This window comes from Acanthaster planci, linkage group LG11 (assembly GCF_054643075.1).
Source record: "Acanthaster planci isolate LZ-2023a linkage group LG11, COTS_SCS, whole genome shotgun sequence".
In the NCBI taxonomy this organism is placed as follows: Eukaryota; Metazoa; Echinodermata; class Asteroidea; order Valvatida; family Acanthasteridae; genus Acanthaster; species Acanthaster planci.
In genome coordinates, this window is record NC_141787.1 from 16,350,330 (window position 1) to 16,377,859 (window position 27,530).

A 27,530-nucleotide genomic window follows, 5' to 3' on the forward strand; every position below is an offset into this window, starting at 1 on the left:
TATGGAAAAGTCCAGGAAAAGTAATGGAAAAGATTGGGGATAAGATGAAGAAAAAAGATAGTGGCTTTAGCTGTGCTTGTTGAAATGTTATGCAGCATTCCAGCTTCATGTCACCACTGGTGCCGATAGGTGAATATTTACAAACTTTGGCTTTAATCCAGAGCAGTTGGCAAGAAAAAAGTATATATAGCTCTGCAAAAAAATCAAGTGGCTGTCATGAAGGTGCAAGTAGCTGGAACTTTGGCTACTGTTTACAATTTTTTTAACTGCAACCCTGATTTTACATACTCGTTAGTCAATACTTTAAGAAACCTTTGAGGTTTTTCAACTTTCTCAAACTGAACGTTTTACTTTTCTCCTTGCAGCTCGCAGTCCGGTCTTCTCACACACCACGACGTCTTTCCAGGGTCTCAGCACGATTCGAGCCTACAACAAGCAAGTGCAGTTTGTCCAAGACTTCAATCGTTACCAGGACCAACACTCGGAGGCCTGGTTTGCCTACCTGGCAGCCAACCGCTGGTTTGGCCTGAGGCTGGACATCATAGTGGTCATCTTCACGGCTGGAATCTGCTTTGTGTCTGTCCCACTCAAAGAGAGTAAGTTAAGACTTTAGTTACTTCTAGAGCTGATCTGTAGCTCTTTCCAAAAATATCTGGTTATCGAGCAAAGTTGACGTGAATCGCGTTTTGAAGACCACAAGCTAATGTTGCTGTGGCACACTGCTAAGATTTGTAATGTTTAAGTTTAAGACTCAAAACTAAGAAATTGTACTATTTGAACTCATTTGTTTGCTCTCATTTCTCTGTTCTCAGCTATTGATGCAGGACTAATCGCTGTTATCCTCAGTAACACCCTCTCCCTAACCTCTGTCTTCCAATTTGTCGTTAGGCAGAGTGCTCTGGTAGAGAACCAGGTTTGTAAACGTTCTTTTGCATTTTTGCTGTACACATTTTAAACAGTTTTTTGTGTCAGCTTGGAAGATATGCTAAGATGATGACCTCATTCCAAACCTGTGTGAATTTGATCACTTTTTTGTGCTTCATACATGGATCTGTGCTACAGTGAACAAGGACGTCAACTTTGGCTTGATTTGAAAAGCCCAAACTTTCTGTTCTTTAAAAGTCTCAGACTTGTCAACCCCTGAAATTTTCCATTCTGACTTGTCTAGATGACATCTGTTGAGCGGACAATCGAGTACACGAAGCTAGAGCCAGAAGCTCCACTAACAAACAGGAAGACCGAACCACCACCAACATGGCCGCAGTTTGGTGCCTTCACCTTCAACAGTCTATCACTTAACTACTCAACAGAGGGCCCTAGAGTCCTGAAGAACATCACCTGCAATATTATGGCTAAAGAAAAGGTATGTTGTATTGTTTCCACACTAGCATCAGCCATCTTGGTATGGTTCCCTGCGGTCAAAGTTGAGATCACAGTGTAGTCAGCCATCTTGTTAGAGTTACCAACCAATATGGTATTTTTCAGCGTGTGACTGTTTCAGTTAAACCCTTGCTGTTATTGAAACGTGGCATATTATCTAGATAACATCAAATATTTGGAATTTCAAGTTGAATTGTAAAATTTCCAAACAACTAAATCATTTATTTCCAATTACTGTAAACTCCATTGGAAAATCGAATGGATGAAGACTTTGAAATCCAAGCAGGAAAGCAGTTAGAATTGAGACTCCTAATTTCCAGTACCACAATATATATATATTTTTTCACTCTCAGGTTGGAATTGTTGGTCGGACTGGCGCAGGCAAGAGCTCCCTGATCACAGCTCTCTTCCGATTGGCCGAACCCAGTGGTGTCATCATGCTGGATGGCATCACAACCTCCGACCTGGGTCTGCATGACCTCAGGAAAAAACTGTCAATCATTCCACAGGTGGGTGGAGCTTCAATAATGATCAACCAATCGAATTCACTGTAATGTAACAATAACTGTTGTGGGTGGAACAGAGATTGCAATGCACCAATCATTGTGAGTGTTCATCTAACACAGTGCTTTATGTTTTAGCATGTAATGACTTATTGGTTGAAAAAAAATAGTAATTGTCCAATGAAAGGCATCATCCAGCTGTCATGTTGAACTCAACCCCAAAACCCTCTGCTGTATGATCTTAATATATAGATTGAGTTCCTATGGCACCAAACTCATGACTCCATTTTACACACCTTTAAACATTGCTATAATTTTTACTTTCTGTGGATGAAGACAAACACAAAACTTGTAATAATTCTAAAAACTTAAAACCTTAGCCGCTAATGTGACTTCTTCAATCTTTTTTGGTTAGGACCCTGTTTTGTTCACTGGTAGTCTGCGTTACAATCTGGATCCCTTCAACCAGTATCCAGACATAGACCTCTGGAATGCTCTGGAAGATGTAAGTTACATTTACATTATATCTTTGTCCACGATAACTTAAATTCTTTCAGCCCTGAACTCTTAAGTTTTCTCGCCCTGAGCGTTTTGTGAGACTTGCAGTTCAGTCTGTGAAAATACTGTAGGTCAACCCAAATGATTGACCCGTTCAAGGGCCTCCTTTGGGGCCTTAAACAAAACTGTGAGAGTGTGTACGTCTTAAACTTGTGCAGACACAATCTTGCCTTATGGGTAATGTTGAAAAAGCTATAGATTTTTTCAGACTTTGTTTCAAGCAGCATAAATCTAAAGAATTAGTTCAAATTTCACTGGAAGTTCGTTGTAAAACGTGAGTTCCATTACCTCCTTCTAATGACCACCTTCCCGTTTGCCATGATCCTTCTTCTCTGCTGTACCCTTTAAACCTAAGCCTTCTGGGTTGAAGTGGTCACATAAACTCTCACCACCGAGTTTGAAACACTTACGCAACTCCCATTTTCTGCCTGACTTGTTTACAGGTTCAATTGCGCTCAGCTGTGCAGGACTCAGTGGAGAAACTCAACATGGAGGTGGGTGAGTCAGGCTCCAACTTCAGCGTGGGTCAGCGTCAGCTGATCTGTCTGGCACGGGCAATACTCCGACAGAATAGGGTGCTGATCATGGATGAGGCTACGGCAAATGTGGACCCCAGGTAAGGAGAGATAAGAATTAGTTGACAAGAGTTGGAAAATATCTCTCAAAAGTTACTTTATCTGTACAAAAAAACCAAGTGTTCAAAAATTTACTTCAAAAAGCTCACTTGACAAGCTTTTTTCCCAGATCAGTTTAAGTCTTAAATTTCCTGGAAGTGGGACCTGAAACTTTCTTGCAAATAACCTCATGGTTGCTGATGACATGGATTTGAAAGGAAACTTCGTAACTGGGAAAAGATAAGTCATGAGCTTTTCAACACTTGTAAATACTTGAGTTTGTTTTCATTTCCTCAGGACTGATGCCCTAATTCAGAAGACAATAAGAACTAAATTCCAGAACTGCACCGTGCTGACCATAGCACACAGGCTGCACACAATCATAGACAGTGACCGCATGATGGTAAGATACAGTATCACAAACAGTCACAGACCATCACAGACATGTCAAAAGTCACGACAAACCAAGCTCCTGAGCTGCAACAAACTGACTACAGCCCACTGGCTACTCACTTGATAACGTCACAACAAAAACAGCCCCCACAGAGCCCTACATTGTCTTTGCCGGTCAGATCTTCGTAACCAACAAGCCAAGCTTGATTTATGTATTTTAGGTCTTGGATGCTGGTGAGCTGATTGAGTTTGACCAGCCGTACGCCTTACTCCAGCGATCAGACAGCATGCTGAGCAAACTGGTGGAGCAAATGGGCAAGGCGGAGTCTGCTTCTCTGATGGAGGTGGCGTGTCAACACTTCAAGCAACGGAGAGTGACAGGGGTGAATAACGTTTCCTTTGCCAGCCCAGAGGAACTCACAGTTGAGGGGTGAGTTAGAACAGACCTTGGCTACCAACCTCTTTCAGTCTTTTTTAAAAGAACCTATTAAAATAATGATTTGCTCATCTTTATAATGTGCCATTTAGACCGACCTGGCATGGAGAAATAGCAACCAATGATATAAGCAGTTTTCCTCATGAATATGTATGAAATCTTACTCCCGTTGGTTGGTAAATTGTCTATACATTTTTTCAGTTATCAGCAACAGCTTCAGAGGTGGGGAATGTCCAACCTAACGACTGCCGCCAGGACACAATCTGTAGGCATACAGGTGAGAGTTATTGAAATTGTCTAAATGGAGAAATGTCAGGGGTTAGAGAAGATAGGGAGCTTATCCGCTTTGTGCGGGAACAACAGGTGGCGTGCTTTGACATAGAGTGATGATTCTTGGGTGGTAACTCCCCGCTTGTGGGCAGAAGCACCCCCTCATCGGTTAAAAAGAGCCATGGGGTGGGGAGTGTTTGTTATGTAGCGTAATGCATGCCTCTTGTGGTCATTTGTGAACCAGTGAAATGTAGCTTTCACCAAAGGAGCCTCCTTTGCTTGGAAATTGCGCCCTCTCTTGGTCCCACTTGGGGCTCATTGTCTCCCATTTCAACTTGAAAGATTGAGCAGCGTATGTAAGCATGCTAGCATAGTTGTGACTGCACTTCCTGACCAGCAAATATTTCTTTTCCCATCCCGGTGAAGACGGAGCCTTTTGCATACCACACAGTCCTCCTGCCGAGAACATCGGACGGCTTTGGTTTCTCATTGGCCGGCAGCACAGATAACCCCTACATGCCTGTGTTTGTTGTCCAGGTTATAGAGGACTCCCCAGCTAGCTTCCCTAACGCCCTCCAGGTCAGTCATCAGTGGATTAACTGTGCACGTCAATCTAGGATTGGGCACAAATTTTGGGTAGCTGGGTGCATATTTACATGATTAAGATTGGCGTTGAGAATAAGAAATCAAGGAATTCTTGGAAGTTGAAGGCTTACTCTTTCAACCACAGTATTTTTTGTTCAGCAGTGCTGCACCCGAAAGTGCTAGAAATGATCTCCAAACTTTTGTTAGTATACATTGTCAGGGTATTAGCTACAATAGGATGTGGGTTTATCTAATTTGTATCCTGATGTGACATTTTCCATCACAGGTTGGGGATGAGATCATGGCCATTAATGGTCATGACCGTGACATGCTGACCTATGCCGACATTTGCCAAATGGTCAAGGAGAGTAAGGAGCGTGTCCAGCTGCTGGTCAAGCGACGCAGCAATGCCAAGGTGACCACGACGTCTTTCACCAAAGAGACGCCAAAGGAGAAGGAAATGAGTCTAAAGGACAAGCAGGGAAGGAAGGTGAGCGATGAAGATTTCTGTGTGGGTGTAGGAGAGGATGAAAACTAAACAGACTGTTGGTAGAGTACAGCAAGTTTGACAGAATTACAAACATTACAAGCCAAATCCAGCATTCAGAATGAGAAGCCATTTACTCTGGTGGCGCCATGCCGGTGGGCAGGTGGTACACACACATTACACGCCTCTTCTACTAATCTGCCTCGAATTGTAGTGCACCCCCAAGCGGCAAAAGAAAGACAGATGGTTGTAAGTTTTCCAAGCGGGTTCTTGCACGCATTCTGCATGTATGCAAAGACCATACATTCAGAAATAAATTCGTTATGCATACTCAGCATGCTCTGCGTCAAACACACCATTGATCTGCATTATAAAGGATGCCTGTGCGGTGAGTACCAAAAAAAATGTCCTCTTTTGTTTCACTCGGAGCGGATAAGGTGTGGCAACTTGCAAAAATGTGCACAAATTCAGGTACAGATTAGTTCATATTGGATATGTAAAGTGTAACCAGTTTTGATGAGGCAATATGTGCTTAGCTTTCTACTGATATTTTTCGCTCACGAACTGTGGGAAACTGCTCTGAATATCTGTATTTCCAATATGGCCCTTGGTAGATGTACATGTACCTGTAGAGTTGACCATTTTATCTTCGATTCTCATGCACAAATTTTAAATATTGGTGTTGGTGGCTTTTATTTTCTTTCACAGTTAATCACAGAAAAAAGTAACAATTACTCTTTTCTTTTCTGTGGTAGTTATCGCCTTCCTCAAAACGAAAACCAAGCCCAACCCAGGAGAATATGGAACAGGCCATCGATGACTCCGCCTCCAGTGGAACATCCTCCATGGTTTTTACTAATGAAGGATTTGAGGATACTCCACTCTCAGCGATAGGGGAGTCCATCAGTAAGACCAATGAAGGGGCAAGCTCCTCAGATGTTGAAGTTAGGGGATCCATGTCTTCCAGTTCATCAGATGACACAGTCGACACAAAACTGTGAGAACATGAAACATTTCAACTCGTTTGTAAGTGTAATACATGCCAGTAAATTATTCCAGGCATGTTTAATGTTTTAGTGCTTTGGCACTTTAATCAGTCACCGTTGTCTTGCATTGAACCATTAAAAAACCTGGGTTCAGTGTGAGGCCATGTCTGAATTACTTGGCTGCTGCTTGGAATCACACATGAGTCTATGGCAGCGCCTGCAGCCACTGCATAGCATTGCTTGTAATTTCAAGCCGCAGCCAACAAATTCAGACATGGCCCGATAAAGCTGATTGGAAGGTAATGCTGCTGAGAAGACTAATATGCTTAGCAATAAACAGCGGGGGAACCAGTAGCAAAAGAACATGCAATACATGTCGTTTTGATTGGTAACCAATACTTTCCTGAAACATTTTCTGTCCTTATCCAATTTCCGTCTTCGGCAACTCATTCACATTGGACCCAGATTGATCGCTTGTCATTTTCCTGGGTACTAGATCTCTCTACTGATGATGTCTCAGTATGTTTACATGTGTGCGTTTCTGTGGTGCTCATTGGACCGTGAGCCCCCACTGACTCCATAGGAAAGTGCACATGTAAACTAAGTGTGTGACGTCATCAGTAGATAGGCCTATTGATACTTTTCTCTGTTCACTGTATTCTCTATCTGTTCAATTATTCTGTTATATGGAACAGTGCTTTTCCCTGTGGTATCACTAATGACCAATGTAACCCTGGATGGATGATGGATGGATGATTTTCCATTTTGGTGCTGTTTACACTCTTGGCACAAAGGAAAATGACTGTGATCTAAATGTCACTTTTCTCTCATGATTACAAAAACAAAACCTGTTTTGGCTCTTGGGGGGTAGAATGCCCCCCCCCCTTGGCATTCCCTGTCCCAGATCCATCCTTGGTATTACGTTTTTTTAATCACAAAATTTGGTGTTCGTTATTGAAGCTAACCTAGGCAAGCAACCGTTGCAGTCATACATTCTATGTTTTATTGTTAGGCATTGGAGCTTGTTTCCTAATTCAGTTGGCATTGCCTGTGTTTTAATGGTTTCTTCCTGTCATTAAGTTGTGTCATTTCAACTTTGACTGTCGGGTTTTTATGTTGTATTCACATGCACACAACTCATATTGAACAGTTTATGTAACTGAGAATCTTAAATTAAGTTCACTACAAAGTATTTTTGTGACCACTTATGCAAATAACATAATGCATGTTGTAACAAGTTTGCACAGCACAGGTTATTAACCACTGGCATTTTGTGAAGTGCAACAAATGTGTTTTAACCAGTTTGGAAGTTAATTTTGTTTCAAAGATGTTATGTTACTCAGAGTATAGAAGTTATCTAAACATGTAATTCTGGTTAAATAATACTTGTGGATGACCCATGTATAATGATGTGGTTCAGTTTGGTTCAGTACTTTGAGGTTCTCATGGAAAACAAATATCATCTGGCAGAAACTTTCAAAAGGCCAACAAATGAACTTAAGAACATTTCTTTTCAACCATTTTCAAGGGGGTTATTTTGTAAATGGTTTCTGGCATAAGAGTAAAATCTCACCAGCCTTCTTTGCATAGGAATTATGCTTGACCCATAGACCGTCTTCCATAGAGTTATTGATTTTGTTTGGTTTGAGACGTTATTCAAAAGGATTTCGAAATCTTGTAATTGTTAGAAAATTTTCTTAAATAGTACCACATTATTTAAATTTAAAGGTGACATATTTTTATTTAGAAAGGGCAACTCTTAAAATTCATTTTCTTTGAATTTCAGTAGATTAGAGTGAATTGTCAGAGATGATACCAATTGTGATTACATGTACTTGTATAAAGGCTACAAATTGCATTGTAAGAATTCTTGTTGAAATATGGAATGTTCTGAGATGAGTGAGTGCCATGTTGTTAGAGGTACCGATTGAGTCTACTAAATGTGAAATTGGTACGAGCTGGGGCCAGCTGTACAGAGCTTTCTAAGCTCAGAAAAAAGCTCCACAATATATTCGCTTAGCAGAAACAGATTATCAGCAGAAAGCATACTGCCTGTATTTGGTACTCAGCATTGTTTTTAGCTGAGCAAGATTTTTTTCTCAGCAACTCTTAGTTCTTTACTTTCTTTGCTCAGCAAACTTGCAGAGTCGGATCTTCCGTGGGGCAATTCCATTACCCTGGGTCCTCTTGGTGCTCCGTAGGGAGAGATCCCAGCATTCCAAGGGTTTCCGGTTCACAAATAACTGACACAAAGTTGAGAGTCATTCTGTTTTAGGTAAAACTGTGCTTTAATGTGCTCAGAATATTTGGCACATGTTGCAATATAACTTCCACCGATACTGTGTGGTTGATTTACGACAGGGTTTTATATACAATCCTTGAAAGATAGGAGTAAATGAGGTTGTTAAATTGTTGTGATATGCAAGAAAGATTGAAATAACTCGGTACCAATAATATCAGTATTACAATTATTGAAGTAGTCTATTTACAGTGATTAGAATTTATTTATTACCATCAGAAGTTTTTTTACCGAAGAAACATTAAAGCCCCTTTTTTCACAGTTAAAAATAGACTGAGGTAAACTGATTGACTTCAGAGCTACACTCAGATTAGACAGTATGTATGGCGTTTTCAAGTGAATAGGGAAATTGTTTGGACTGATTATTTGAGGAGTAAAAGACGAATGCAATTTCTGCATTGGGAAGACATTTATGCGTTCGCCCTTCAATGACTTGATCCGTAAACTTCAAATGTCTAACAAGAACGGGACCACATCTGCCCAGCGAATTCCGAAAAAAGAAATAGTCGCAATCCGCCTTGAGCAGAAGCACTCCCTCATCGGTTGAAAAGAGCCATGATGGTGGGGGTGTTCATTTGGTTGTTATGGAGGCAATCGCAATGCATGCATTTCATAGTTTTTCGTGGACCAACAAAGTTGAGTTCCCTCTGTAGGAGCCTCCATTGCTAGGAAATTTGCACCCTCTCTTGGTCCCGCTCGGGGCGGAAAATTAAAAATGTCCAGTGATCGGATACGCTGCCAGGCTGTGAAATTACAGTTCACAGAGTTCACCTCCAGTGCTGGGTATACTGTACACTTGACCTGGACATCTGGAAATGTATAAATACTACTTATTCTTTTCTTTCAAAGTTTCAATAATTCTTTCCCTTTTCCTGGGTAATATTTCCCTTCTTAATGCCAAACCGAGATGTATCAGGAATCCCCTCGGTCAAGGAGAAGCCGTCGTGTCCTCCCTGTTTCCCAACACGTCCTCTCGTCTCTCCACCAAGCCATCACAGTCTTCCCCGAGGAATCCAAACTGTCTCAAGGCCGCCTTGAACCCTCCTAAGATGTAACCTTCCTCCTCTAGCTCTCGCAGTTTGCAGCCCGTCGACTCCTTGGGTAGGTGTTTCAGGATAAAGTTGACCTTGGTCGGTCGGTATCTCCGAACCGGTACCACCACGGTCTTGGGTTTATAACCCCGGGCGTGTACAGTGACCGTGTAGACACCTGGGAGAAGCAGCCGCCAGAAATCGCCGTCGGCAGCTGAAAAACATCGGAATTACAAAAAAAGTAGAAAGGTTTAATGATTTTTCTTTATAAAGACATGTACTGATGGCCTTTGTTTTAACCGCCGTGAATTCAGGGTGTCAGTCCAGAAGCAGTCGTATGTTTTTCCTCGATTTAAGTACATGTAGGCCTACATTAAATTCCTCTGCACACCCTAAGATGTTCGTGTGTTGCTTTATTCTGGAACGATTCTTAGCAGATTTTCCCAGACCTTTTCAATTCTATTTTACTGAACTGCAGTGTTTTACTTTCACACCACGCTCTGTATAACTGAGGATGCATGAACAAATAACCACAGCGCACGTTGGTCGCCGTTGCCCATTTGGATGCAGCAAACCATGCCAACACCACAGAGCAAGTGTGGTGTGAATCAAAGCCGATGTGAAACGGCACTTTTGTCAAGTCGCCTATGCCAACACAACCCTGCCACTATAGTGTACACTTAGGTCAATCTGGAAAAGTGGAATATCTGTGCAGAGAAGTAACTACGTATGCCATTTTAATTCATGAATTACAATGTAGTTGTTTGCAATATACATTGTACTGGATTCCACCACCTCTAACCATCAACCAGTCAAACAGGACATTCGAGTAGTACAGCTAAAGACATCTCTGAATTTATTGTCATATCTGCTGGCAAATTGTTTTTAGGCTGTCTTGATTACGTGGATAGATGTAGTTGCAAAAAAAGTGTGATTATTAAGGGGCACACGGACCTAGTAGAGATGGCACTGAATGCGTTTGACGTGTGTACAGTGCTGTTATGGGTCAGAATCCGTTTGGTTCTTCACCGGTTCTTGAGGAAACCTCGGAACGTTCCTCCCGGCCCACGGTAATTTCTGATCTTCAGTTCCGTCTCGGCAATCGCTCGTGCGATTGGGCGGGGTATTAAGCCCAAAAGTTTTCTTTGGAACGTCGGTGCGCTGCCAAGCAAGTACAGGTCTGTGTTTCGCCTGAAGATCCTCAACAACATGGTGGTGATCCTCGGCGACTATACACTTAAAGTCAAGCAAGGAAGCCTTCCAACATCCTAAATTCAATGACGGACCACGCTCTTCACTCCAGCGTCCAAGATGTTCGGGGTCGGCACTTCTTCGGGCAAATAACCGTGGACTGAACTCCATCACTTCTGACTAGCCGTCCTCTGAAGCATCGGAGTGAGACGGCAAATCAAGGTTTGAAGAGAAGCTTAGTACCAAAGCCGAGGAACTGATTGAATAGATGAGTTTAAAGGGAAGTCCTTTGATCTGAGGGGTGTATTTGGTAACACGGTCTCAAACGTCATATTTTCCGTTGTCTTTGGCAAGCGCATTGAGTACAGGACCCCGTGGATTTGCTTAATTTGCACCTTTAAACTCTTTGGATCGGTGGTATCTTTAATGTCTTCCCCAGTCTTTACCATCTGCCATTTCTACCGACTACTGAGGTAATCTCCAATTTCCATCGATACTCATCGTGCTGAATTCGACCCTGACCATTTGAAAGACTTCATCGACGTGTACCTTCAACGAACTGTAGCATATTCTTCCTATAAGGACGAGGCTTCGACGAATGGAATAGAGTCTACAAAAGCACCCACAGTCATCTCATCTCATTGGAGCCATACTGGGGACCTTTTCGTAGCAGGCTCCAAGAGTCCAAGACCTCAGCGACCATGCTGCAGTGGCGTCAGTTCTACATGATCGTCTACCTGGACACACAGCAACGAGTCCGGGCTGATTTGGCTTCACTGACGGCAAAATGCACCCCCCCCCCACTGCTAACGCGGTGGCTCCTCTGCCGCAATGCGATACTTTCTTTCGTGTTGCCTTTAGCTCTCAAATGTACATGCGAAGCTACCGCAAACCAACGAATTATGTATGAGCATATCTGTTTTGAATTGCCGCCCTCGAAAAAAAATTTAGAAGATTTCAAAAGTGGGAACGTATTGTGAGTGGAGCTTTGTACAAGTGGTAGATAATATTTGATAGTGAACTGGAAAGTAGGTAATATTTTTCCAGTTTGGAATTCTCTAGTGCAGTTCGTCAAACATTTGCCGACATTTAAATCTAAGACTGAATAATTCTGCTGTAAAAATGCGTAAAACATCTTGACAATAATCGTTATTACGATTGTGTGGCTTTGCTTTGTACTATAACATTTTGATGTCTGTGTTTAGACAAAAAAATTAATAGGCCTACTCCTGTGCAGTATATTTTTTCTAATAAATGGCTATACCCCAAATGGCTAAATAAAGCTAAGAGGGAAAATTTCAAATTCCAAATCAGTACTTGTACTTTCTCTCTTTAATGCGTTAAGCGATGCTAAAACCTACATTTTGACTCCCCCCGCCGCGTCCAATTTCCGTACGCTAGAACTGAGAGGTAGTCGCAGGGGGTCATCTTGAGACAAGCTCTCCCTTAAGACTGGAAAGATAAACATCAAAGTTTATCTGGGGGTCTTACCCGTGGTGACATCATGAGCGATGCTGGGTCCCGTCACCCTGATGACGGCATTTGCTATGGGATTTCTCTCTATGTCTGTCACTAGGCCTTTGATACCTATATGCACCTGTTTCGAGCAAGCAAACAGAAAGTTACCACTAAGAAAGGGTGATGATGAGGTGATTGTCGTCGATTGATCTTTTGTTGTTGTAATCCCCCCGTGCTGTTATAAAACAGTCTTGAAAACACGCTAAAATAGTAAAGTATATTGCTGTGTACTGTCTGGTGTTAAGGACAAGTTTGAAGACATTATCAAACTTTGTTATGTTGACAAGATACTACAGATAGCAGCATGTAGAACGACTTTACCGTCTTGAAACACTTTGAGAAAAGCACCAATTTCACCCATTTGACTACTTTAACATCTCCTTGTTTTCCTGTCCCCTCGTGATTGATACGATTGTGTACCCCATTTTTGATATCCACATAATTATAATTGGCCAGCACTTCGTATTTTCTCGGCGCAATTTATTAAGAAAGTAACAAAACGATGACACTCGACACACTTTGGCTGTTGCACTCTGCACGTTGTTTTACAGGTCTGTGTTTGAAAGTACAATTGTATTAATATCACAAGTTCGGACCAAGCCATAGGAAATAATTCAGAGCGTAAGCAAGATTCCATACAATGGCAGCACCCCACACCTGCTCATCGTTGTCTAGACAAGCCAACCTTTCAGCCATCATTTAAATATATCCTCACCTTACTTATATACTCAATTAAGGCATCCCTGTTATCCTCCCACTTTCTCTTCAGTTCCTCCTCCCGGGGGAACTTGTCGCATCCCAGCTCCAGGGTGATATCGAAACAGTTGCTCGAGAGATAATTGTAGTCTTGCATTCCTGAGATAAGCAAGCGGAGATGTCATCGCGCCAAGTAAGTATCTTGTAAATGATCATTACTTAAATTGTTGCATAAAAGTAAGTTGGTCTGTGGAATAGCTTCATTGCGTTCTTTTTCACACTCCGCGAAGTGCGAGCGTTTACCACGGCAGCCGTCAGGTTAATCAGTTAGGTTTTTCCAAAGTTTCCGATGTCATCATAATTTCTACGATGGAAAACTTGCCTCAATGTGCAACCCATATCTTTTATAAACAGAACTTGTGCATAAAATGATCTCGCTGTTGAGAATGTGGAAATTCTATTACCGCAAAGAAGCATCAACCTCACCTCCGGACACGATGTACCAATCCGCGCCATTCGTCACACCGTCTCTAAACACCTTGGCGCCCTGGAAGCGGCAGGGATGCGTCCTGGTAGCCATGGTCCGATGATGCAGAGAGTAAGTTAGGGCTAACTCACGGAACAGATTATCATCGGGCGTAGCGGAGTACATCTTGCGTGTGTTACGACTCTTGTCGTACGGGAAGTTAGCCACCAGGTCGCCGTCGTGCATGTTGGCCGAGAGGACGAAGGGGTAGTCGGTCATCCAGTCCATGACAGCTTGGGTCTCCGGTTGGCGACTCTGTGTGGTCAGTATCGGGGTGCATCGGAATGAGAAGGGTCACAGCATTTTTGTCATCTGCTAACCTGACAAACTGACAAGGCCGTGTAAAGACTTCATTCTTTACTTTGGGATGCTGCAAACTTTGCTTTCCAAAAAAATCAGTATGGAGGCTTTACGTGGTAGCCATGTTGGAGAGCAATTCTTTTTTTTTTACAGGGAACTTCCTTCGAGCATACCTATGGAACAAATGTACTGGTCTGCAAGATGGCAGCCATGTAAACCCTCTATAGGGAGGCAGAATCAACCAGTCATGCCGACCATAGTTTTGCCATTGCTAAAGAAATATAAATTCCCGGCATATGTCTGAACATTCACAAAAACGAGAGAACTTTTAAATTAAAACCCAAGTTATGTTGGACATGAAAATTACCAGGAGGCTCTGCTTTCCAACCTTTCCACTTTGCAACGCACTTGTCTGCAAATTTGAAACGTAACTTCCTTCAAACGATTTAAATCAGCCCCTTATACCACGGAGTTATGCCCTTCTAACTCTCATATGTTGTTCAGAGTTGGCTTCACTATAAATCAGGGTGGTCTCTGTGCCCCTGAAAATGTCACCTCCTTCGTGGTCAGTGTTAACCAAACCCGACCGATTTTTCAAATTTCTTTCAATTAACCAAGGACTACATGAGAAGTCACACAGCCCCTTAAGTTCAGGCGGGGGACATGCCACCCTCCCCCCCCCCCGAAAAAATATGAACTCGCTTGTCTCCAAATATTTGGCCTTCAACCTCACTGACAATGTGAACGCTGAACAAATTTGACAAGTCTGCATTTGATAAATATCCATTACAAAGTTTTCCTGACCGTTTTTTTGAGTCAGGTCCTTCCCCAAGCTTGTTGGCGATATAAAACCCACTAGGGCCTATCTGGGGAACGCGCGAGAAGTGCCTGATAAATCACTGCATGACAACACGCGAGTCCTTTTACAACAACGACAAGTATGTGTCGAAGGTCAAGGGTCGCAACCCCGTCCCTGTCTGACCCTGGGGATGAAAAATACAAGTCGAGGGAAATTGTGTTCGCAGGCTACAACCCCAGCCTAGAACAAGAACCCTATTAATTCAACACTGTCAAAATAGGCCTGAAAACTGCTGGAACATTTTCAGGTACATTCAATGGCAGCGTTGGGTATGTCAATCATAATATCCCTCCGCTCGTGCAGCTCTAAGCGAAAACAACCTTTGGAATGTTCTTGTATTCCACGTTGCCGTTTTGTGGGGGTGTGTGGGGGGGTGTGTTTGTTTGTTTGTTGGGGTGTTGGGGTGGGTCCCCATTTTGCATACAAGGTACGAAGGGGTTGTTTGTTTGTTTGTTGGGTTGTTGGGGTGTTTGTTTGTTTGTTTGTTTGTTGGGGTGTTGGGGTGTTGGGGTGTTTGTTTGTTTGTTTGTTTTAATCGATCAAAAATATTCTGTACATACTCCAATGCCCTAGTAAGGTGTGTTCAGTGAGCAGAAGTATGTCGTATTCTGATACTTCTTTCAATCTTGAAACGGGAGCAAATTTCAACAGCCCATCCGAGAGCAAAACCCCTCTACGCCTTGACTTAGAAACGACTGAATTACTTTCATGTCCTCGAGATCGAGAACTTGGCGAGCTTACATCCGCGTTCGTCTTTTATCTCCTTTCTCCCCGTTCCGGAAAGAACATTCAACACGCCCTGCAGATTCTGCAAAGTACTTTTAATATTGTTCAAACTGAATGAAAATGACCTTCAATCCATATATTTTCAGGTTTATCAAGTACCCTGGCCTTTTCAGGAACATCCGCTAGCCTCTCAGCGAACTTCACCGATGGGGTCACATGGGAAGGGACATTTTGACGTAATTATAGGTCACTCGGGAACAGACATTTGCCGTTTGACGTCAAACGGAATCGAAGGATTCAGGAGATATTGAAAGAAAAAATACCGCTCAATCGTTGACATTTCCATCAGTGCAATTGACGAATTTATGAGATACTTGTATTGAAAGAAGAAAACCTGATGCCAATTCCATAAACAATGGTTAAGTGTAAATCTCTCAATTTACGAACCCGAGCGTCTTGTAGTGCCAGGGTATAATTAAGAGATAGAGGGATCATAATCCTCAGGTGAGGCTCGAACTCACAACCTCTGCATTTCAGTGACTAGTTTCGGTGTGTAGTGTAACACCTGTTGTCCATTAACGCCATTGGGAAAAGACATTTCCTGTCACATTCAAACAGGGATCGAACTAAATAAGCACTAATGTTTCAGTAGAAACTAAAAAGGGGAAAATCATGATGAGGAGACGGATGGCGAAGATCTTGAACGGCAATGGCTGGTATTTTATGAGTTCCTTTTTAGGACCATTTGTTTTGGCCTTCACATCTTTATTGAATTTCTTCCTTAAAAGTGCAAATTTGTGTACTGCATAGAGTTCGTCCTTTCACCCCTTCCCCATCAATATTGTCAAATACTTGACGTTGGTTCAAATTTTCTGACGTCACAAGATGTTGCGGCTAAATTTGCCAGAGTTGAATTCTGTCCATTACGCTGAGCATTTTTGCCATTGCTTTTCTTATCAGTTTACCTTTGTCAGAACAAGTACAAGTACCTTCCCAGTGACAGGTCTCAAACTTACACTTAAAGTGCTCAGAAATTGCCTAAGATTGCACGAAAGAGCACTTAGAATCCCCAGTTTCTCCAGGCCCTTGAGTGGGACCGGGACGCCACGCCGTAAGGGCTTGACGCGTGGCTTTTACATTATTTCTGATCAGAGTTATGCTACCTCCCCCCACGCGCGTTTGGAAAGAGTCGACAGAATACGCGCGTTGTGATTGGCCGACGCGTTGCAAACTCTTGGAGGCGCACTATTGTGAACCGCCCGTTACAATGGGTGCGTTCGATTAGCTTACACGTGTAAGTCAAACCTACACGAGAGCGTTCGTTTAGCTATCACGTGATGTTCGTGCCTGCCCTGGTGTCAGCCACCACTACCCCAGATGGCGAGCGGGTCTCTTGAGGCTGCCCGAGTGTAATGACGTCACGGATGGACTGTTCGAGCATGGACGTACATGATAGAACGAGGCGGGGACTTGACCTTTTTCCCAGAATGCCTTGGAAAACACACTGCAGCGTTCGATAAGCCTCATTTTGAGGCTTTCCTTGAGTGTAACACTGGTGTGTTCAGGGAAGCTAATCGAACGCACCCTATAAAGATCACTACACAGACCTTTTCACGCACGTGACTAAATGTGAACAATGCCACCACGTGCGGACTGCCTTGGCCACGGTGATCATATATATTCCTACGGGCAGCTTCAAACACGTGCAAGCGCACGTGCGAACGCTGCACGCTTGACTTTATCTTGAATAAGTAGATTACCATCACAACACTATGCATTCATTTCCATCATAACACATCAGAGATCCAGCACGATCGTGACATCACTGGAAAAAGGTCTATAACCAAACTAACCTCTTTGTTTTCCCGCACCGTCCGCAGGAGATGGTTGTTAGCCCCTCCTGTCTGCTCGTGCTGATACATGATGTCATTCAAATCCGGGAAATCTCGGTTGAGATCTACATCGTTGGCGTTCCCTCGGCCGTACATGGACGGCACACGACCCTAAGAGAATGAGAAAGATTCCTATTTTCCTTAATTGAGTGCTACCAGAACGCTCATTAGCTTGGCTCCGGTTTGAATCAATACAGAATAGAGAATGCCGTCCAGGAAATCACTAAGAAAGTGCTGGGTGGTACAGGTAGGTTCAAAGAGCTGATCTACGATTTTTGTTTCACAGAAATTGCAACTTCTTTGCGACTATCTTCTTTGTATTGAATCATTCGATTGGGTTTTGTGAATTCCAGGCATAATTCTGTATTGTATAGTAGGCAAGTGTTATTGGTGTTTTATGACAGTGACGTTTCAATTTTGTACGAAAGAAGACGGCACACGATAGCTTGGCAAATTGCCAAAAATGAAGCACACATTTTCAGGTTTGAAGATAAAATAACCGACTTCGTGGACCACTGACGCCTGAGCGCTGGGAAGACTTAACAACATGTGAGCATTAAATAACACTGCTGGTATGGATTTAACACTTGGCGCGTCATATGAGCAAGAGTAACCCACCACAGTTACATATCTACGATACGCCATCTCGAAGCCATCAGGGTTCATTGTCGGTAGCAGGTGAATCCGGGTATTATTGACCAGCTTCTGGATTCGTTTGTTCTTCTTTGTGTACTCATCGCAGAGGTACTGGGCAAGGAAGATAAGGAGCTGGCGTCCCGAAGCCTCGTTCCCGTGCATGTTGGCTACGTACTTGAATTCCGGTTCACCTGGGGATAAGAGTGGCACGCAGTTGCACTCATTGATTAAGAATAATTTGACATAAAATTCAGTAAAATTAGGATTACTCTCAGATTTTCTGTGACGTGAGTGTGAATAACCTTCTTCCCCATAGCCTACTCAGGCCTGTATTCAACATTCTCAACGTGTTACAAGAGCAACATTACAGGTTGCCGTTGTGTACATGCGCAGAGAAACTCACCTGCGGTAATGTTCCTGCTTAAGGACATGATTTCACATTCTAGTTTGAAAATAACGGTAGTTGAAATTGGTCTACTGAGGTCTTTTGTGAGGACGAACCCATGGAAGGGTTTACTGCGTGCCACCTAACATTTTGTCTGTTTGTTTATTGTTCTGTTTTGATGTTGTTTGGGAGGTCTGCAGAAATCATTTTGCAAACTGTGCATGAAACCAAGACTCATGTTTCCATGTTTTCTCAATGTTCATCTTTTTCTTCAAGTAGCCTTATTTCCAGCCGTCTAGATTCCCATCTTGTCTCATGCATCGTGCATTATCAATTTTTGTCAAATCATATGATACTTGATGACGTAATCACTATTATCAGCTTGACAAGAACAGTGCTTCCTTCAGTCTGAGCTGGTTTGCGCTTAAGAACACCTGTTGTTAAGATAGTCTTCTGGTGACTTGGGAATAGCCTGCTAATCCATACCATAGTTTCATGTTTTCCTGTCCTAGTTTCACCGATTTTCCCATCAGCACTGTCTGAGAAAAGGTTGACATTTTTGCACAGCTCAGAAGGGGAATATTCAGATAGAAGATCAAAATTGACCTGTTGGACTTTAATATAGGTCATGGATTCCGGTCTAAAGGGTAACTTATCGGGACTCCGTCGCACGAAGGATTCATGATCACGTTGCTAAGGGGCGCATAGAATCGGAAGATATATATGGCAAGAACAAAATCGCTGAATTGTAACAACTATTGCTGTTCTAAATAAGGTGGAAACGGTAGGAGCCCCGAGCTGGGCCAATAGAGGACGCGATTTTCTCAGCAACGGAGGCTCCGTTGGTCGGAACTGAACTTCGCTGGTGAGCGAACGACTAGGAAACGTACGCGTTAAGGGGGCATCGCTAACAACAAAACGAACACTCCCGACCAACATGGCTCTTTTCAACCGATGAGGGGGTACTTCTGCTCAAGGCGGATTGAGCAGGCTGCGAAGTTGTCCACCCTCGAATCTAAATCAGTTTGCAAGTCTCAGCATTTTCATAGCTTCCTGCATTGGGATTTAAATATTTTCACTTTTCTGTAGATTTCTCCAAACTTTGAGCACCCTGTGAGACTTCAGAATGCTCACCGTTGAATCTCTTCTTACCTCTCTCAAAGACTACTGGTCCGAAGTTTATGTTTGTGGCAAAAATGCTTTATCCCTTTAATTCTTCCCAGCGGTGTTGGCAATCACTCAGTAAGATTCCAACACGAGTGATCACCTATGAATCACCTCAGCAGTGTCTGAGGACCGAAATCCACCAGGAATAAAGAGGAAATCATGGAAATGGGAGAAAATGGGACGAGAGAAATCTACAGACAGGGCTTCACGGATCGCATCAGTGTGGGACTGCAGATGTAACCAATCGGCACATGTTGCAGACAATGAAAGATTAGTCTTGAATATTGAAAGAAGTTGTTTCACCGCACGTTTGAATAGTAATTGGTCCAAAAAGATTTAACGTTTTGTGGAGTTTTTGCCTGAAACAAATCACTTCCAGAAAATTCCTCAAAAGTATCAGTCCCCTAAATATGGTGTCTCCTTTGTGCAATTTGAAGGTTATATTAAATATCCCCCGTAAACACCAGACTTTGTTATTTCAGCTAATATTTGTTGGCATATTCGGCCTCGGAAGCTTGACCTGAGGTGACCGGCGAATTCTCCACCAGAGAAAAAACCTTGAGGCAAGTTAGGACAAACATCCAACTCACATCACCAATCCACTTGATATATCCGATTTAATTCATTTCAAGCCTCAGAACAAATTTGTTTAAATCATACAATTTATTCGACCAGTAGAAATTTCCAGTAGATGCCGACTGTTGGAAGTTTTCCAAGACGTGTATCAACGACTTGCGAGGGGGGAAGGTCCGATTTGGGAAACCGATGGCTCGTATACAAAATTGTTGATAGTCTCAAGTTCTAAGTTCTGCATCACAATCATACAGTTAAAACCACCTACGAGCGGTGAATGTAAAGTGTAAAATTTTCACCAGTTTGTGGACGTGCAAACTGGCAAGGTTAAACAAAATTAAAGGCTATGCTTTTAGTATCTATTACATCTTTATAAACCTTTCCACATTCTGCGGTTTTGTGTACTTTCTCCGAAAAACATGCTGAAGCATTCATTCTTTCCCCTTATCACCTTGACCTTGACATGAAATCCATTTGATTTAGAATCCGGGAAAGGCAACGTGACGAGGAGGTACTTCTTTGGTATGCTTGTCTGCATTAACCTGAAAGTTGATCCGTTTTGACAAGTATGAGGTAAGGATACCCTCAGGTGCCGTCATGCGTGGTCGAGGGGTTAACCAACTCATCACAAACAATCAGAGTAGGTTGCGGTTGACCGTGAGGACAAACATAAGACCGCGTTTTCCAATTCCACACGTATTTTTTTAAAGTGAAAATCCAAGGCCCATTGTACAATTGGACTATGTTCTGGCTAATTTTACCTCAGAAAAATTTCTTGCACACATGGCGCTGATCTGAAGTTGTGTATTTTTTCTTTGAGCAAGTTTTGCTAGTCTTTGGGCAAGCATGTATTATTCTTTGAGAGAGTTGTCAGGAATTTAACTCTGTTTAACAAAAGTGTCCCCAAATCCTCTTCGGGTGCACGCAAACTTTAGCGTTGCGTTGGAACGAGGAGAAACGTTTCCTCTTGCAATATTTAACTATCTCAGGAAGTCCCCATTAATTTTTAAAACGCTGCAGAGAACGAATATAATAACCATCGAAACGGCGAAAACCCTCCAAGAATCATCATGACAACCAAAGCAGGTTATGTTATCTTTATATGTTCGCATGCTATCTTTACTCCAAAATAGAGTGTCCTTTTATTTTTGCCGGACGACATGTACCTCCGATAATGAAAACCTATGTTCAATTACGTCATCTTCAGACAGATTGTGAAACCTGGTTCAATTTTAACTTGGTATTGACATGCTCTGTGTCGTTACTTCCAACATGGCGAATTCTGCATACTTTGAAGTGTCTGTCATCAAAGTGTCATCTTCAACCTCGCTCCGCCAGTCTTGATTGAATGAGGCATGAGCAAAGATAATTGCACCGCTGGCATGGATGCCAAGCAGCCAGAATCCTCAAGGAATTAAGGAGGGGGTGAGCTAGCTTCCTTCTCCCCTCAACTTCCGCTCATTAACGTTCTGTGAGATGAAAACAACTTGACATGGCACCAAGCTCAACTGGTCACGTTAGGTATCGTCCAAGGTATCGTCCTAGGTACCCGTCCCTGTATTACCTTTGCGACAGGACTCGTCGCGCATGTACATTCCACGCCAGGGTAATCTCAGGCCGCCCTGTCTGAGCACTTTCAGAACTGCAGACCGTTCGTGTCAAGGATCCTTCCACGATTGCAGTGACTGATGTAAATCTCGCACCCTTCACCTGTTTCCTTCGTTTTTATGCGTTTGAGGAGGAAAACAAGCACGGTAATAAAACAGATAAATTTTGCTTTTGAAATATTAAAGTTCCATGTGCGAGTGCTGACGGATAGCCGACACCATAAAATCGACATCTGGAGACATTGTTATTAAACTAATGCATATCAAATAAAAGACTGCTGTTTATCCTTGTAAGCTGAAATATTCTGAACGTACTTTAAATTTGAAAACGTGGAACATCTTGTGATTGAATCCCCGCAGAATACTTCAAACCCTTTGAGAACAATCTACAATATAAAGAATCTTTTCATTTCACTTTCACAAAAAATTCTTGTCAAATGACGCGACGTGCTAATTGTCATCTGGATTTTTTTTTATTTGAAGAACAGTAATACTGTTATGCTACTTATTCACTCTTGCTGATAGGGACGTTCAGAGAAATATGACTTGGTCAGGAACATTAATTTCCCGCAAATGCATTTACTGCCCCCATGGGGCACCCATCAAGGGCCGATCAAGCACCCCTGACGCACCCCTCCCACGCCAACATTAGCCTCCAGACGTGCCTCGACAGAGTGACGAATTGATAACGACGGTAACACGCAGGTGATTATGTGCAAACATTAACTACATGTCAAGACTGTTACTGTAAGAATATTCCGAATTCTTCACACCAAACAAGTATAAGGTGTGGCCTATAAATGACTCAGTTTTTAAACTAAATCTTGTCTAAATCTAAACTGAATATTATTCACTGTTTGTCTCTGAAAAAAATCTGCTTTCGAATGACTTTTCGTTTGTCTTGAGGAAGGTGAGGAATCAAAATTGCAACCCACAAGAAAGTCTAGGAATCTGTGGCGCAATGCTGAAAGATCATCACTGTTTTTCACAAAAAAAGTTGAGTTGAAGAGCTTATTGAGCAAGAATTTAACAAGTAAAATCATTCTGTACATTTAGACACAGTGTATACATCGTGTATTGTACGTGTACAGTACATGTACATGTATATAAGGCTTGTCGTGGGCAGTCCCTTCAAATTTATTCTTGAAACATTGTTCCAGCGTCAGGCTAATGAATGGAAAAATAATTCCAACATTTGCGCCAATTTGTCTGGTGGTGGTGAATTAACCCCGTAACTTCCTGCATTTCCAAGCCAGGAAATTCAATAAATCGTCGTCTTCTTGGCCATGTTTCGTGCCTCCTGAACTCTTATAATGTGTCAGCACCAGGTGACTGGGTACATTGAAAGGACATAACACGGCAGGGTTCGTCTCCAGCTCCGCCATCCGTCAACAATTCAATGCCTTTGTGCGACGCACTCCTGTATGAGGGCGCTAAATCCTGCGTGAATTTTGCCACGGATGGCTCGTTCTGACTGTCTTTAGCCCAACCGATAAACAATTTTGCCGGCTTGTTCATTCATCATATTCCATTTACCATAAGTTAATAACCTGTAGGCATTACACGGCGCCTAGCTTCCTTGGCGCCTGTAGCCCAACGCGGAAAAGAGATCAGACGTTCATGACTTCACTTCTTGAGGGCTAAGATAATTTACTGAAAGTGAAGTAACCAGCTTTACTTGTACCCCGGGAATCTGATTCATACACTACAGTGTTATGATTTCATGTGCTACTGCTAGGTTCCTTTGCCTCGGGAATACCGTACATTTTCCCACCAGCGAGGGAAATTAGAAGGATGTTAGAAGCACTTTCAAAGAAAAATAAATAATAATTTGAAAACACTTGTCCTTTGAACAGCACTGAGAGGCTTGAACCGATAATTAATCAGATTTCTTGCCTGTACCTTGAACGTGTCACTGCACTTTCGCAGAGGAAACCGGGCAATACCATTCAATCCGATCTTTCCTATCGGTGCGACATCGGTCTTAAGGCAACAACGGTGTTTTACCTTCCAAGAATCGCTGCACACAATTGGTGTGTCTGCGCATGATAGTTATTTTTACCAGGCACAAATCTCCCTAGTAATCCACAGCGCGTGATGTGAAAGCAACTGATGTCAGTAGCGCAACCGGGGTAAATTCCTAGCAGGGCACCTGAGGGTGCTTACATGTTTTTCAAGAGGGGGCACCGAAACCCATTGCTCCACGGTGTGTGCATCGTGTACGCTACAAGATGGAGGGAGGGTACCTGGGTGCGATCGCTACCCGGGTACGGGCCTCCGCTGAGGGAGCACATGCCCCCCCACCACCACACTACACCCCTGCAATTGTGCCACTGAAGCACAGTCTTTTCAGTGACGTTATTGCTTCAATGGATCTTCATTACTCTATTCCGTCTTGTCTCCAAGGGTAGGTTTCCTATAAACGCATTGATTCCCTGTTGTTACATTTCAAAGTTGACTCATCACCGGTACGTTGACAGCGTAAAATCATGAGCGTACAATGATGTGCCATGAAGCGAAACACGGTCCGTGAAGACCCAAATCTCGACAAAGTGATGTTAGGCTCGGTGATATAAGTAACAACCACATGGGCAATATGTATTGATTACCCCCCCCCCCCCCGAAACGGTGCACTGAAAAATTTCCTAGGTTCAATCTTAACCCAAGGAAGGGCAAATATGGCTGTGTTAACCCAAATTTGGGGTGAGAATTACTTTCTGTTTCATTTTTTACTCTCAATGAGTGGATATTAACCCTTGTTTGATTGAAACAAATCAGAAATTAATTTCAATCACCAAATTTGGGTTGAAACAATCTAACTATTGGGTAGTTGCAGTCTGTTTTCGCCTTTCCTTGGGAAAAAATTTAACCCAGGCATTTTTTTCAGTGTGGTTAAATTCTACTGGTACCTTAAATTGAAAGCCATGTCGAGTTACATCACTGGCCTTTATTATTTCTAGTTCTAGATGCACAAACTGTTAACAAATCCGACTGCACCGGGGTCGTGTTCTTGCCGGATGTGCTGGCTCGACATACGAGCTCCAAACACAGCAGCCTTTTTGCTGAAGTTTACTCCTGACTGGGGTCTATATCTCGAGGAGTTTAAAAACCGCGCCGTGACGGTGAACTGACCTGTGACGTACAGCCACAACTTGTTCGAATGGAGGAGAGGGAGGCATTTCCCCCAACTCTCTGGGGAAAAAGTTGCAAAGTGTTCGGGGCAATTGAATCGTGGTTGACCCTTTCTCGTGAAACTAAAGATCCACTCCTCATTTCCGATTCTTTGCGTCCACGTGTCACATCGCGTTCGCCAAACGCTGCCGTTGTAGATCGCAATTTTACTGAGCCACTAAACAATAATATTGCTCAGTAATTTTAATAGTTTGCTCTTACCCGACGTATATTCCTTTAAACCGTATACTCAGTGCTTCGCAAGCCTACTCTGGTGGGACTCGAACCCACGACATGCTGCTTACTAGTGCAGAAGTCTTAACCACGACGACCACCGAGCGTACTGGGGTCGGCTTACAAATAACATCCCCTAGACGCAAAGTACATATTGCTCAGTTTTGTTCTGCATGTCGAAAAGAAGATGGGAACGAGCCACTAGCGATTTATATTGCATATATAAACTGCATGCATTTCTGATAAAATGGAAACCAACAAGGCGTGATACACGCGAACGTTGCAAAGACGTCAGAGGCAGGCCTCCAGAGTCTAGTCCAAACCTCCTGTTTTGTCGTCTGCGTTTGTTGTAATCACACATTTTCCTACCCTGCACACGAGCCTGCAAAAGTCATTCTCCTAACTATTTTCTGAGGTTTGTCAATGAGGTCCGACCTTGGTCGTTTCTCTCTGCCAGGTCATGCGAATGACCAGACAGTATTCATATCTTGGGCGGAATGTTGGCGTCTGCAGATATTGTTTTGTTAAGGTGAGAAAAGTTAGGGCACTGGTTATAAGGCAATACGTAGGATGTTTTGATTGGCCTAAACTTCAGTTCTCGGAAGTATTTGGTTGGTATACGAACATTGAAAGGCGGAGGTTGGATAATCCAATAACCATGCGTTCAATAATTTCCATCGGCGACGGAAAGTCTTTTCCCTAAATAATAGGAATTTATATCCAGCTTCCGTCCTGGACAATTCATTTTATGGGCTTTTGTCGTGCATTCACGGATGTAATTCATTATATTGAGAGTTTTCAAGTCTGCTGCCCAAAATTAAAATGTGGCGTATTATGTTGCTCGCACGACTGTTTCTCCTCGGCGATCCTGAATTCGTTTTGAGCGGTTTGCCCATGATCTGCCAATTATTGCCATTCTAGTGATGAGAACCGCATCTATTTTTTACAAAGTAGTCTGTCTAAATTTCTGGTAGGGATGCAACTGGGCCTAGCAAGGGCCATCATCCTGAATTCTGTCTGGTTTAAGAGAAAAGCCTTTGTTTGGTAAAAATTGTTTTCCGTGTTAAAAAAATGTTTGATTTCTCCAATCAAAACTTTAAGATTGTTCTCAAGTTGACGCAAAAAGCGAAAATAATTTTGTTAACAATTACAGGAAAACAATGGAAATTGGTCTGCAACATCACCTATTACCAGCTGCATGCAAGTGAAGAAGATTTCATGCATTTGGGAGATATACCTACCTACTTCGTGTACCCCTGGATTGTCCGATATTTCCAACACATACAGCCTTCGTCCCTGCACGCTTCTCCCTATGTCGTACAATCTGGTAATACTCCGACATTTCCAAGCAGTTTCATGTAACAACACAACCATTTCGTTGTAATTGTGATAAACGAAATCTATCCCGTTGTCTCGCTCGTGCTGTCCCACTACGGACCGAAGAAAGTTCGAGCATAGAGTCTGAAGCATTAAAGAGACAATCAGAGGTAGAAAACCCGGGACCAACTGCATTTTGTTGAGACCTGTTGTACTGAGATTGAATACTCCAAGATGAGCGCAGCAGGTGTACAATGCTTGCAGGTGTCTGAAGTTAAGTTAATAAGACACTCCAGCTATATACCTTGATGCAACGTGGGTGAACGGGTAACTCGCTGATCCCAGCAAAAACAAAACCTTTCCCAGGGCGATTCAGTCTTTGTACAGCCGAGTGTGGGTCTCTGAGTTCACAATCCCCTCCGAAATCGGCTGATGTAGATGTTGACGTCTGTCAGTGCGCGTCCGGTCCGAAGGCCAAATGACTGTTTCCTCTTTGGTGGAGCGCTAATTTGCCGATGACACAATCTTACATCACGGGGGAAGTCCGCCCACTACGATCGGTCGCTTCCAGAAACTACCCCCGAGCAGACACACGGCTGGGGGTCGGGTTCCGGGAGAACCTTGGCGACCGAGTGGGACCATAGAGGCTTGTAACTCTATGGTGGGACGAACCTAACGCGTAAAATGAACGAATGGAACTTCTGCTAAGGACTCGACTTTGGTGATGAAATAAATTCTAGATAAGATCAGAACTGGGAGCAAACTACGGAAGCCGCTTCGCTTAGGGCTGATGGTTTTTCGGTGTTATTTCTGCCGTGGATGATACCAAACGAACTTAAACGAGTGTGGGGTCGTTGCTAGTGCCTTGCGGCATAACATGCGAAGGGCAAATCAAGAATGTACATGTACATGTACGTTACGTGAATGACATGTAGTCTCCACCTCAAGGACTCGGCGTCGCCTTTTCACTGATCCCACGAGGCGGAGGCTATACACCTTTACCCCAGACGCGTTGTAACAGTTACCTCTGACGCTGACAGAGGTGACCGAGGTCGGCCCCTGTGCCCCCTAGACGTCAACGGGCAGATTTCCCATGGGATCTGGCAAACCAGGCTGCCTGCCTGCCAACTCAGATGGGGGGTCGGAGTATGGCCTGGACAAAGCCTGTCCGTTGACTGGGTGGGGGCCGC

General features: G+C 43.1%; 2 protein-coding genes across 3 annotated transcripts in view; one reads left to right on the top strand and one right to left on the bottom strand.

The window, feature by feature from the left end:
• LOC110976274 (ATP-binding cassette sub-family C member 4-like) overlaps window positions 1-8,920 on the top strand; it is a 33,830-nt gene extending 24,910 nt beyond the window's left edge. For both annotated transcript variants that reach the window (XM_022229386.2, XM_022229387.2), the window contains exons 21-32: window positions 366-596; window positions 813-913; window positions 1,169-1,363; window positions 1,734-1,889; window positions 2,299-2,388; window positions 2,885-3,057; window positions 3,353-3,458; window positions 3,670-3,878; window positions 4,086-4,161; window positions 4,581-4,733; window positions 5,026-5,229; window positions 5,982-8,920. In XM_022229386.2, the coding sequence (XP_022085078.2) occupies window positions 366-596; window positions 813-913; window positions 1,169-1,363; window positions 1,734-1,889; window positions 2,299-2,388; window positions 2,885-3,057; window positions 3,353-3,458; window positions 3,670-3,878; window positions 4,086-4,161; window positions 4,581-4,733; window positions 5,026-5,229; window positions 5,982-6,227 (1,940 nt within the window). In that variant the 3' untranslated portion in view covers window positions 6,228-8,920. The remainder of the gene's footprint in view (window positions 1-365; window positions 597-812; window positions 914-1,168; window positions 1,364-1,733; window positions 1,890-2,298; window positions 2,389-2,884; window positions 3,058-3,352; window positions 3,459-3,669; window positions 3,879-4,085; window positions 4,162-4,580; window positions 4,734-5,025; window positions 5,230-5,981) is intronic.
• Window positions 8,477-27,233, bottom strand: LOC110976275 (carboxypeptidase E-like). Its single transcript, XM_022229388.2, has 7 exons — window positions 26,265-27,233; window positions 17,869-18,077; window positions 17,212-17,361; window positions 13,434-13,728; window positions 12,967-13,106; window positions 12,225-12,330; window positions 8,477-9,756 (listed from the first exon to the last, which is right to left on the bottom strand). Exons 1-7 carry the CDS (start codon window positions 26,533-26,535, stop codon window positions 9,440-9,442), a joined length of 1,488 nt encoding a protein of 495 aa, XP_022085080.1. The 5' UTR covers window positions 26,536-27,233; the 3' UTR covers window positions 8,477-9,439.
• Window positions 27,234-27,530: the final 297 nt, after the last annotated feature.